Source organism: Prunus avium, chromosome 4, assembly GCF_965620075.1.
Source record: "Prunus avium chromosome 4, drPruAviu1.hap1.1, whole genome shotgun sequence".
NCBI lineage: Eukaryota > Viridiplantae > Streptophyta > Magnoliopsida > Rosales > Rosaceae > Prunus > Prunus avium.
In genome coordinates, this window is record NC_142287.1 from 21,207,793 (window position 1) to 21,221,050 (window position 13,258).

At 34.5% G+C, this 13,258-nt stretch overlaps 1 protein-coding gene across 1 annotated transcript; it reads right to left on the bottom strand.

The window, feature by feature from the left end:
* Positions 1-7,616: 7,616 nt before the first annotated feature.
* On the bottom strand, positions 7,617-8,575 carry GRP5 (glycine-rich protein 5). The gene has a single exon (XM_021953543.2). The coding sequence runs from the start codon at positions 8,398-8,400 to the stop codon at positions 7,909-7,911; it is 492 nt and encodes a 163-aa protein (XP_021809235.2). The 5' UTR covers positions 8,401-8,575; the 3' UTR covers positions 7,617-7,908.
* Positions 8,576-13,258: the final 4,683 nt, after the last annotated feature.

Genomic DNA, 13,258 nt, shown 5'->3' on the forward strand with positions numbered 1-13,258 from the left:
TTAGTCTTGCTCTTTACTCCTGCTATATTTATTTCTATTCTATGTAACATTAATATGTAGATTCTTTCTGGAAGGTGCTTTTTAGGGGGGTGGAGACAGCGGTGGCGAACAACCGCCCTGACCGTTCAAACCGCCTAGATTAAATCAATTTGACAAGTTTAGTTCCATTTTTACACTAAAAACATGCACGTTTGGATTAAACTGAACCAAATCACAATTAATTTAATTTGGGATTTATATAAAAACTGCCTAAACCAAATCAAATAACGAAGGTTGTCATGTCAGTCACAATAATCAACACCGATGCAGATAATCACATAGAGTTAATATAAATACATAAGCACAATAATTACAAGGGATTGATCCAAATACGGAGGAGTCCACTAGCAACAACACGAATAGAAAATGTACCTTCATTCATAGCCACACAAAGCCTAAGAAATTTGGACAAAAAAGTTACAAGCTTGGAAAAAATATATACCCACTGGCGGAACCAAGTTAAAGGCTACCATGAGCTCTATAGCCCATGGTAACCTTTTTTGAAAATTAAAATGCACTAAATGTATTTTAATGTGATTTTAGATTAATTTTCTTGCTCAATTAAGAAATAATCGCTTAGTAAACACTCATGACTTTAACTCTCCACCTTTTCCTATTTTCTCCTATTGTTTTCTTAATTTGTTTTCGTGAAAATATTCATTTTAAAGACACCATTTTCAATTAGATAGTCTAAAGGGTGGGCGTGGTGCGGTTCATATGACGAATGAGTTTATATCAATCTCTATTATTGTCTACATTGGAAAAGAACTTGCTGATAATATCGATTCATACACACTAACAAAAGATTTCAATTCTCTCCAGGATCATAGGGCACAACTTGAATATATACAATTTTAATTCCGTTTAACATTTTTTCATTTTGATATTGTGTATTTTTGGGTGCATTTCACATATATTTATTTTATGTAAAAGCTTATTGGAAATTAGTCAATTGAGCTATGAACTAGTGTGGTTTATATGCTTTAATACATATTTTATTTCTAGAAAAACTATAAAGTACAAGAAAAATTATCATTAGATTTAAGCCAATAACTTTAGCTAGCCCACCCGTTGAAAAATTCATGGTTCCGCCCTTGCATATACCTTAGAGCAAGTCCACCCCAAAGGGCTAAGGCAAGGGCTAAGGCAAGGCAAGGGCTGCCACTATTCACGTGAATAGTGGCAGCCTTGCCTTTTTTGGTTCCACCCCAAAAGGCTAGGGCAAGGGCAAATACTATTCATTGTACTTTATTTCCTATTTTTTTATACTTTAAACCATTAATTTTGGTTGCCACGTGTCTTGTTTTTAATTAAACTTTGTTTTCATTTGCAAATATTTATAATAAATATTCATATTATTTAATGCTTTCTTTATTGAATAAAAGGGAAACAATACAACAATTCTTCATACATACGACAAATCTTTCAATCCAACCTAATTGTTTTGATAATTTAACCAATCCGTATTGCTGGGTCCGTCGTCGTGGAAAAGTTTTCTTCTCATCACATCCCTTCGTTTCATCTTCCAATAGGACTTTGTTTCAGGAGACATATGGGTGGTATCCATGGCCATGATTTTCATCTCTCTATCCTCCATGTCTTGTTCTTGTGCCTGCTGCCTTTCAATTGCAAATGCTTCAGCTCGTGCCTTGTCTGCTTCTTCTCTTTTCAAGTCTCTCTCAAGTCTCAGTGCACCATTTTTAGCAATTTGCTCCAAAAATTGTGCACATTCATTCTTCGAAGTGCTCCCTTTCTTCGCCTTTGCCGCTTTTCTCCCAATAGGTCTCGGCGCACGTGGGAGTGGTGAGTCTTGATCCATTGGGGAGTCCACTGGCGAATCGGTTGCCGGCGAATCGTGGAGCGGCGTCTCATTCAACACAACCGGCGGAGTAGTGCAAATTATTTTGAATCTCGAACAATTCTTCACAAGTTCCCAACATTGGTGATTTTGGAAACTTTTTTTGCCTTGCCCCGTGGCACCGAACCACATTTGTGCTTGTATGATCTATTAAAAAAAAAATGGAAATGCAACCAAAAAATGAGTAAGGGAGAAAATATAAATAATTTGGAAATGCAAGAAAAAATAATAATTATGCAACAAAATATAAATACATTAGAAATGCAAGAAATAAAATGATTATGCAAGAAAACAATAAATACGGAAGAAAATATTAACAATTTAAAATTGAAAAATAAAAAAATGATTATGCAACAAAATATAAATAAATTAATATGCAAGAAAAAAAAAGTTACATTAAATTAAATAAAACAATAATTATAAATATTTTACCTCATCCGTAAGATTTTGACCGCTTCGAAGGTTCTCCCTCGCTTTTGTCAAAGCATCCCTCCATTTCCCAAACTCTCTATTCAAAATTTTCCACCTGGAGGATAAGGCCATTTCCGTCCAAGCCGAACCGGATTTTTCAGAAAATTCTTCATGAATTTTTCTCCACATTTGAGAAAACTTCATTTCATTGCCTGATATAGGGCAATGACTAACTTTCACCCAAGACTCACACAACGCAATATCTTCCGCAGTTGTCCAAGCGCCTCCGGCTTCAACAGAAGATGCCATTGATCTTTTGATACAAATGGAAACTAGTAGAAAAATGTGAGTAGAATGGAAAATAAATTGGAAGGAGAAGAGTTTATATGAAGATTGGTGTGGAAAGTGAATGAAATTGATAGGTATTTATAGAGAAAAAATCCAGAATTTTTTGGTATTTTTTTGAATTTTTTTCGCATTTTTTTAACCCAAAAAAATCGAGTCCGTTGGATTTCTGGACAAAAAACGATCGAAGCATCCGGGAAGCGCCACGTGGCGTCTGCCCGTTGGGGGCTGTCAGTCGCTGACGTCAGCGCGGTGAAATCAATTTTTTTTACCGTTGGCGCGTGTATTTCACGCGCCAACGGTAAAAAAAAATTTGATTTGCTTCACTGACGTCAGCGTGACGTCACTGCTGACGTCAGCGCCTTCGGGCTGAAGCCCAGTCAAATTCTGCCCTTGGGCTTGCCCGGGCTGGTGGGACCCAGGGCTTGCCCGGGCTGCTTTTCCTGCGTTGGAGGTCCAATTCGTGCTGGGGGGGCCTGTTGCCCTGGCAAAAAGGGCTGCGGTGGACTTGCTCTTAGCACACCAAACTACAACTTTTTAACTTTTAACTCTCACATGTAAAAAATAAAGTACATACTACAACACACGCAACAAACTCAGAATAAGTTGATCCACGTAATACAACTCAAAAAACTACAACACAAAACAAGAAAATAAAAGCCGATTTGCCACCACGTCGTCATTTAGACAACCAAGCAGCCACCAAACTCAACGAAGACTGAAGTGCTGCATAGGATGGGTGAGGAGCAGAAATGGAGGGGAGGAGTAGAGGTGTCAAACGGGTTTAGGGTTTAAACTTGTGCTTTTAATGTTTTTGTGCCTAGCCGAGCCAGCCCATTTAATTTATAGAAAATTTGTCATAAGTCCAATTATGAGGAGAGACTCTAGGTGCAATCCACGCAGAAATTGTTGTTGATCCAAGTCCTTTGACTTTTGCGCCACATAAGATTACATGCCTATTTCAATTTATTGATATTTACTTTTTTTTATTTTTTATTTTTTGTTCCAGTTATGCACCTAAAACATAAATAAGGTAAATTATGAATTCCTAAAATTGGTAAGTTATTGACAATAGGTAAGGTACCTATGCATCAAAATTTGTAATAAGAGTTCATAAAAACTTCATACCTTAACAATAGGTAAGGTACCTATGCATATACCTCGTATGCAGTATGCAGGTAATTAAACCCATAAATTACCTCTGGTCCAGGTAATTAAATCCATAAATTACCTCTAGTCTAGGTAGTTATACCCTCTAGCCCAGCTAATTGAACTCATATAATATCTTGGTATGGATCTTTAAACTCAACTCAGATAAAATTCCATGGAAGACATGTACGTATGTATATAAATATGAACCTCCAGAAAAAACTGCTTAAGAAAACTCAAGAAAAAAACACTTACATGTAAGGCAGGTACATATATACCTGTATGTATTAACATTATTTACCTTTATGTCAGGTACATAATTTAATGTGGGTGCTTGTCTGATCGATTGGTATAATATGTGAGTCTTTACTTTTTATTGATTAAATTGTATTTTATCTATATATTAGGAATATTATCAAGGAAAAAAAATTCAAAATTCAAAATTTGGAATTCAATTTCAAGGAAATAATGCATTAAACTTAGATTTTCAATGTGTTTTCCTTATTTACCTTAAAGGGTAAAATCGACACAACAAAAAAGTAATAAATGTCAAAGGACCTACATCTAAAACCAAAAACATGAGGACTAGACCCAATGACAACTAATCGTTTTAGACCTAGATCTAAGAACCCCTTTAATTTATTAGGCCCTGGCGTGCTGGCCTATTTAGTAAAATCATTTATCTCAGCCCAACCCAAAGCCCATGTCCACATTGAAACGGACTAAGCTGGGCTCATGTCGTGCCGACCTATTTAATAAAATCATTGATCCCAACCCAGCCCAAAGCCCATGTCCACATTGAAACGGACCGAGCTGGGCTCGTGCCTTGCTTGTGCTCGTGCTCGTGCTGTACTCGGGCCCAAGAACCAACCCATTTAATTTGAATTTTTTTTTCACTTGATCTTTTTTTCACTAGATAATTCAAATTATAAACGTTAAAAATATAATTAGAGGCAAGAAATAATGAACTATTTGAAAACATTAATAAATCAAACATCCAAACAATATGAAAGGCGGAGGGCAAAAAGTGTCCAACTCCACAAAATCCACTTCAACTTTTTAGCTTTGAACAACTTATTATTTTATATGTGAAGAAATGTCTTGCTTTGATTATAAGAGAAGCGTAGATGTCATATGTACTTATTAGATATCAAGTCCAATGTTGTTTAATTATTTTGTAGTTGATATGTTTAATTAATTAAGGACCCACGTAATTTCCCTAAAATGAAAGACATGAAATATATGTTTATGATTTTTTTTTTTTTAAACCATATAAACAATGACCATTAGATGTCAAATTATTGCATTTTGACTTTTGAGAAAAAAAAAATTGTTAAGTGGGTTGGGTTTGGATCGTGCTTGAAGCGGACTAGGGCCAAGCCCGGCCCATGTCGGGTCATGGGCCTACCCGGTCCATTAGACCTCATTTTTTGATCCCGGCCCGACCCAACCCAAGTTTTTGTGCCATGCCGAGCATGGCCCACTAATATTTGTACTTGTGCCGCGCCGTGCCTTATTTAAATGGGCTGGGCTTGTGCCGTGCTGGGTTAGCCCGTCCCGTTTGACACCTCTAGGGAGGAGGTCTAGAAGGGTAAGGAGGAGAGAGAGGAGAGGAGGAGAAGGGTGTAGGCGACAGACCCCTAAAGGAGGAGAAACACTTACATGAAACAGGGATAGCAACCAAATCACGGTATGTCATGCATGATAACTTTTTCACATGACATGATATGATTGGCCGAGAATAATAAAATAGTATTATCCCTGTTTCATACCAACTTTTCTGCTAAAGGAGGCAAAGAGAATGAAACTTATATATATATATATATATATTTAGGTTTCATATATTATTTATTTACACTTAAATCTTATTTGGTTATAGGGTTTATTAATGGATAATGCTTACCTCCTTGCCTACTAATGTGGCTCAGCCACAATCTGACGTGTATCTCTATTGTTAAGAATAATTAAAGTGAAAAATAAATACACATTTGAGAATAATAAAAAAAAGGACAAATGTTAGTTTGTGGTTGAGCCACATTAGTAGGTAAGGAGGAACTTATGGGCAAGTAAGGAAGCATTATCCCTTATTAATATGTTGGATCCAGAAGTTGATACCAGTCATTTAACATAAAAAATTAAAATCTAACTATCACGAAATTTCTTCCTCAAAATTTCTCCATTTTCAATTATAAGAAGTTTGTGTTTTTCATTAAGAGTGCTACTATTAGATTATTAGGACGTGACTATTAAGGAAGATTGTGTCTTTTATTAAGAGTGCTACTATTTCCACCCCATATTTCCTCACCTACCATATAAATTTGAAACAACACAATTCTATGTTTCCACTCACCTTTATTCATAAAATAGCCTTTAATTATTAATTCAAGCAAATTCTCTTTGCTAATCATTAGTAGTTGAGATATGGAGAGGATCAAGTTTAGTCTAATATTTTTATTTTTTAGGTTTTTTTATTCTTTGCCTTGTAGCTTTTGAAAATATTATGGATAAATGTTTTAAAGAGAAATGTGTACATTTGAAGGGCAATTTTCAATTGTGTTCCATTTGTTCGTAAAAAGAGAAAGGTGAAAGGAATAGAAACAACACCTTGCAAACCAAAAAAACAAAAAACAAAAAGAACTGCTGAACATGGAATAAAATCAAACAATCGACCGACAAATGAAGCACATATATAGAACCACTGGGTAAACATATCCAAATCTTTCAAAATATATTTCTCAACTTTTCCATTGTCAAACTAAACAGCTAGAACTTTTCTTGCAATACAAAACTAAGCAGTTAGAATGAATCTCAAAAGGCTGAAATGAAAAAATAAAAATAAAAATAAAATAGTCTAGTTTAGAAAATCTAGAGCAGTAATAATTAAAACTCAGTTTCCATCATGAACATGTTGATCAACAAGTACATAACATTAAAATTTGGTTCATTGAGGAGGCTATAGCCTACTTTCTGCTTCAGGCTAAACAAATTAAGACTTCAAAAGCCCAAGTTAGCAAAAGAAGCCTACTTTGAGGTGCAGTTTTTTTACTTTGCCCTCCTCCACTCCAAAAACCGAAAAAAGATAAGAAAAAGTAAGAAAGCCTTCTTCGTCAGCCTAAACAAACTAATGTTTCTCTAGTTATGATAATAGAATAGGTGAGTTACGTGAGTTGAGGTTTTTTTCTTAAGTCTTTAAAGAGACAAATGGGTAAATTTGTCTTTAAAATTTTGAAGATTATGTGAGCGAGGAAATAAGTGGAAATAATAGGATTCTTTATTAAAGAGACAACAGTTGCATATCTTCAAATTAAAAAGCAAAAGTCACAACATTTTATGTTTTTATTTGAACCATCACAACCTGATTCATGCGTAGCGGCTGCCCACCAGATCATATTATTAACTAAAATTTAGCCAAAAAAAGACGGGTTTGTTGGAGATACTCTTATAAAGCTTATTACGTAGCAAGAGAGACAAAGTTTGATTCAAAAGTATAGTTAAATGGGTACTGAATTCATTGTGGTTGAGAGAGAGCTTAGCCATAGAGGTCCACTACAATAAATAGGATACTATTTCTCTCATTTTTGCAAATCACGTTTGACATATGTGAAAAAATAATTTATTAAAAATACAAAAATAAAAACTTCTACACACATATCATACTGTCATTGGCGAAGTTTCTACTTACCGAAGAAGGCGGGAAGTATTTTCTCAAGAAATATGAGCAATTGTCACCATTAAGATCCTAAGTATGAAGCCCTTAGGAACTATTTGCAGTAACTAAAAACATGTTAATTGGGGTGGCAAGATAGAAGTACACTTTTGTCATAAAGGAATGCTTAGCATTTTTGTTTATAATATAGTAGAGCGAGCATGCATTAGCATATTCGGCTAACATTCATTTGAAGATCAGCTTTGTGTCTTCTTCAATCACTGTTCGACGCAAGAATTAAACAAATTAATTCAGGATGAAATCAAACGACAACAAACACTCCCTGACATAAACTCATCAAGAGCTTAAGCTTACAGAGAGAGACAATACTACTTAATTAATTACTTAAGATGAATTGTTGTTTTGGAAGTGCATGTAGCTTCTTCATGCATGCACGTCTTCAAGGAAATCCACCTCCAAGCCCGCCACCAGCACCTGCTCCGCCACCGAAACCTCCCCCTGCTCCACCCCCAAGTCCTCCGCCACCACCACCTCCAAACCCTCCTCCACCACCGCCTCCAACTCCACCACCAGCACCACCGCCAGCCCCAAACCCTCCACCAGCTCCCCCGCCAAAACCTGCTCCGCCACCTACTCCTCCACCGCCACCACCACCAAAGCCTCCACCGCCGCCTCCTCCAAGTCCGCCACCAGCTCCAGCTCCAGCACCACCACCAAAACCAGCCCCTCCTCCAGCACCAGCACCACCGCCTAACCCTCCTCCTCCTCCAAGACCACCACCACCTCCACCCCCTAGCCCACCACCGCCGCGGTGAAAAAAGTTTTTCTGATCCTCAAAGGAAACCTTCTCACTGCCAAGCTTCCTTGCACCAGTGGTGAAAACGAAAGCACCAAAGAGCACAAGAAGAAGAAGCCTAGAAGAAGAAGTCATCTCTTATGGTTGGATAGAGATGGAAGTAGTTAATTATAGATGAAAGCTCGGTTTGTGAAGCGGGGGATAGAGAGAGGGGAGTATATATAGACATGGACGTGAAGGGCTAAGATGGGGAGATGGTAGAATTGGCCTTAAATTTTGCTCATCTTCTCATCTGCAAAACCGTGTTGGGAGAGTTAATGCGAACAGCAACTGCCTTTGAAAAAAGAAGCTCTCTGCCTCAACTATATTCAACATGCATGCCCCACCCCTGACCAATCCTAGTGGATATCCTCACTTTTGCTCTTCTTATTATTACTTCCATTCCATTCCATTAATTTCCAGCTTCATTTTCAGTGGAACTTCTTTGCAATTTTCATGAGCTTTCAGCTGCCACCTTTTGGATCTCTCTCTCTCTCTCTCTCTCTCTCTCTCTCATGGGTTTCTGATGATGACCACATGTTTCTCATTTCAGTACCAAATTTGGTGCACCATAATATCATTCCCGAAATTATTTGACTTAGATATACCAAGAACATTTATTGGGTGAATTTCAACAATTTTTTTTTTCTCATGGACTAATGTATATATATTATCAAAGTTGAAAAATATTTTAGAACTTTACCAAAAAAATTATATGTTATTACACTAGAACACTTTCACCTCCACCCATGTCGGTAGAGGTTCGAAACCCCTAGATATCCAATGAATAATTGTGTAAACCCCTTCCACCAATCGCTTGTAAAAAAAAAAACACTTTTTCAATATTTATTTTGGCCAATTCTTCTTGTCACATTCAATTTGTCATTCTCCACTCTGAATAATATTTTATCATTTTAAAGCAGGCACAAAATAAATGCCTGACAAGTTAGAAGTGTGATAGCATTGCCTTTCATTTTCACACCTTCAATTTCAACGCCCCCCAGATCAGAAAGATCCATGATGATTTGAAATTATAAAACATTACAGAAACTGTCAGAAAATGAATTAATATTCTTATTTACTTGAGCAAATTTGTGTGGAACATAAGAAATAGGTGTCTCATAAGCCATATCATGAATCACCTCAAGAATCACGTAAATATATATATAAGATTAAAATTGTATTTTTCTGTGAAATAAACATCAACAACAAAATATTTTATTGGGTTTCAGAATTTATTTGTTTTAATTGGGCTTGTCCAATATAGATCCCTACATTTTCTATTTCCTAGACATATACCCATCACTCTATAAATCTATGTGTAAAACCCAATTTCAAATTTAAATGACTAGTAGGATATAAGAGGTCGTAGTATTCCTATGTTTTTACATCGTTGCCACCAAACTTCATATTTTATTTAGAGTGATGCTAAATGAACCCTAAAATTAACTGAGTACACCCTATGATCTAAGTACACCCTAATATTTAAATCAAAATGTAAAATTAACTAAATACACCCTATTTAACTACACAAAATACCCTTGATACACCCTAATAAACTATATCACATCTCATTTGCCACGTCATATTTTAATTTCTTCTAAAGTTTTTGTTCTTCACATTAAAAGGAGTCAATTTTAACAAATCTGGTTTTTTTGTTCTGCAAATTCCTCTTCTTCTTTTTTTTGTTCTCATCTCAATGGGGTTTTGATTTAGTCTTCAAATAACGAATTTGTTCAAACTGGTTCGACAGCAAGCCATATGGGTCTAATAGCTACTTCAAACTTGATTCAAATGAAAACTAATTCCCAAATGCCTTCTTATATTTGAACTTTAGATCCAACTAATATCTTCAATGATTGTTATGAATAGTTAGATGGTCTTCCACTTTCAGATTTGGTCTCTTAATAATTTCCTTAACTTTCATCTCTAATGGAGGAGTTGTTGGGCAGCAATGGAGGCCTGTTGGTCGGTAATGGAAGGGGCAAAGGAACGAACATTCAACGATACCTCTTTGCACCACCGCCAATGCTCGCTGTCAACATCAAGTAGTACGAATACGTTTGATTAGTGTTGGATATGGGTGAGTAGGGTGTACTTATTAAAATTATATTTGTTTCACAATTCAATATATCCTTTTTGGTCATTTTATATTAGGGTAAATTAGTCATTCAATAAATAGTTTGGTAGTAGAGTGTACTCAGTTAATTTTAGGGTTTATTTAGCAGCACTCTTTATTTATAACTAGCCTCTCCGCACGTGCGCTTCCGCGCCTGCGAGAGGCATTTTTTTAAAAAATTTAAATTTATTTTAGAATTAAAAAGGATAATGGGTAGTTGTGTTCCATAAAAAAAAGGATCCATTATCTGAATTTTCTTTTAATTTTAAAAAATTTTAATATGAAAAAGTGTGAATTTACCATATTATCCTCATTTAATTAATAATTTCAATTCTTAATGTTTGCATTAACCAAGGGTATTTTATGGTATTTTGAATGTTTCACCATTCTCTGCCTTTTGCTTTATATATATAGATTTATTTCAAGCATTTTATTAACTGTCATAATTGTAATTAACACTCCCTATTAATACCATATCAATCACCCCATTTCTTTTGGTTGACATTCCCTCTCACATACCGCCCCCTAAAATTGCAAACCAAAATAAATCTGTAAATTACATATCCAATAATGTACCTATGAAAAATATAAATATAAATATATTATTTAAATAAAATATAGGTATATTATTTACCAAAATTTTAAAAAAAAAACTAAGTGAGTTACTTTGTAATTGAAATTTCCGTACATTTTTCATAAATTAAAAATAGGTACACAATAATTTATAGAAAATATAGGTACATTATTTACCCATAGGTAAATTATTTTACAATATACCTATAAATGTGTATGGGTACATTATTTGGAGAGGAAAAATAGGTTCATTTAAAAAAAATACGTACATTGTTTTACTAGGTACATTATTAGAGGAAAAAAATAGGTACATTATTTGGAGAGAGAAAATAAGTTCATTTAAAAAAAATGTTTTTCATAAAACAAATAATAGGTACTTTATTCAGAGAAAAAAATGTACATTATTTTGAGAAAAAATAAGTTCATTTAAAAAAAAAATTCATAAAACAAACAATAAATAGATTATCAAAATATTTTTTTTAACATAATTAGAATGTACACTATTATTCATTAAACTATAATAAAATAGATTACTAGTAGTATAATTCATAAAAGGAAAACAACAAAAAAAAAAAGTTAAATAAACCAAAACGTTTTTTTTGGGGTCATAAAACAAACAAAAACGTTACTAATACTTTAATGTTGAATTTAATATTTAATTTCAAATAAGTTTCTAAATTAATTCCTACATCCATTACAACCATTTGAAAATCTTTCCAAATTCAACGTGTGCCATTAGTTACACCTCACATAACACATTAACTTGTAAATATGGGTAGTTTTGGAATCCGAAAAATAGAATAAATCAGATTTAAAGCTGGATTAGGTAACTTGCTTACTTGGATCATAGTCATCGGGTTTTATTTTAAAAAATTGAGTATTTTAAATAGAAAAATAAAGGAAAGGGTTGTAGGTGATTACAAATGAATTTTATGGATCTAAGCTCAATTTACTATTAATTATATTCATCACGACCATAGCCTTAGAGATGGCTGAAAAGTTAGGTCATGACATGATGATGAGGAGAAATTTGTGTATGTTTCGGGTACACTTATTAGTGTACCAAAACGTACAAAAATTACTCCATGATGAATTCATTGAATAGGGAATATGGATTATGGCTGTAATTGGAGGATTGAATATGGGTATGAAGGGTATCTTGCAGATCTATGGATTAACTAAAGATCACGGTACACTTTAAACGAACAATGAAAATTATAATAAATTTAGGCGGCCGTACGTACAAGGAGAATATGCAGCTAATATTTACCTCACCTTTGGGTCCATGTTCAGAATCCGAACGGAGGGGATAGTTTGCTAGCAAGCTATACTCATCCCACGAAATGAAATATATATTTTTAATTTGCATTATTGTCTGTAAAATTAAAGGTAGGGATAAATAATTAGAAAAAGGCTGCTAATAATTGAATAGATTGGTGGTAATCATCTCAATCCTATTATTAGCATATATAGGCTTATGCTAGGTCCTAAAAACTTGGTTTTCAAGTTCAAATAATGCTTGGCAAACCTAAGTTAATTTAGAGTTTTTTTTTTTTAGTACAAGCGATAATTTAAATTACAGAGTAAAGGATTTCTCACACACACACCACTAAGATGCCATGAGGGTTCAAACCTGAGACCTCTAATATGCAAGTCAATGTCCTTTTCCACTGGGCTAGACCCCGTTAGCACTAATTTAGAGTTGTTTTGAAGACAATCAAACTATAAAAGTTAGAAAGCCACGGATATGCAAGTTGTGAAGCAAGGTTTCCATATAAATGAAAAAGGGACAAAAGTAAAAGAGAACGCTATGTTGTTAGCTTGATTTATTGTGGAGTTTCAACAATGAATAGTTTTAAAGTTGATAATTGAGAAACTTAATTGGTTCTGGGGACTGGATTAGCTCATTTGGTTGGTAACATAAATACAGATCAAGATTTCACCAACAGGGATGAACCTACTGACAAAAACCCACACAAAAATTATTACCAGTTGTAGAATTAAACCAAACCACTATTTGTAGTGTGGTGAGTGAATTTGAACTATTTGTAGTGGTTACTCTTTGTTTTTAGTCTTTTCTATGTTTTGTCAAAGATAGTGGCGAAATATATGGAAGAAATTTTCATGGATATGACACTTCAAATGGAAACTGAAAATTAAAAATGAAATGATTACGAAGCGGACCGTAAATATCTTCAAACCACCTTCATACATCAAACAAAGAGGTATTTACAAAGATTTTTCTTACCATCTTGTTAATTT

Excerpts from the sequence above, each read along its gene's own strand:
- GRP5 (XM_021953543.2), bottom strand. The coding sequence starts at position 8,400 with ATGACTTCTTCTTCTAGGCTTCTTCTTCTTGTGCTCTTTGGTGCTTTC.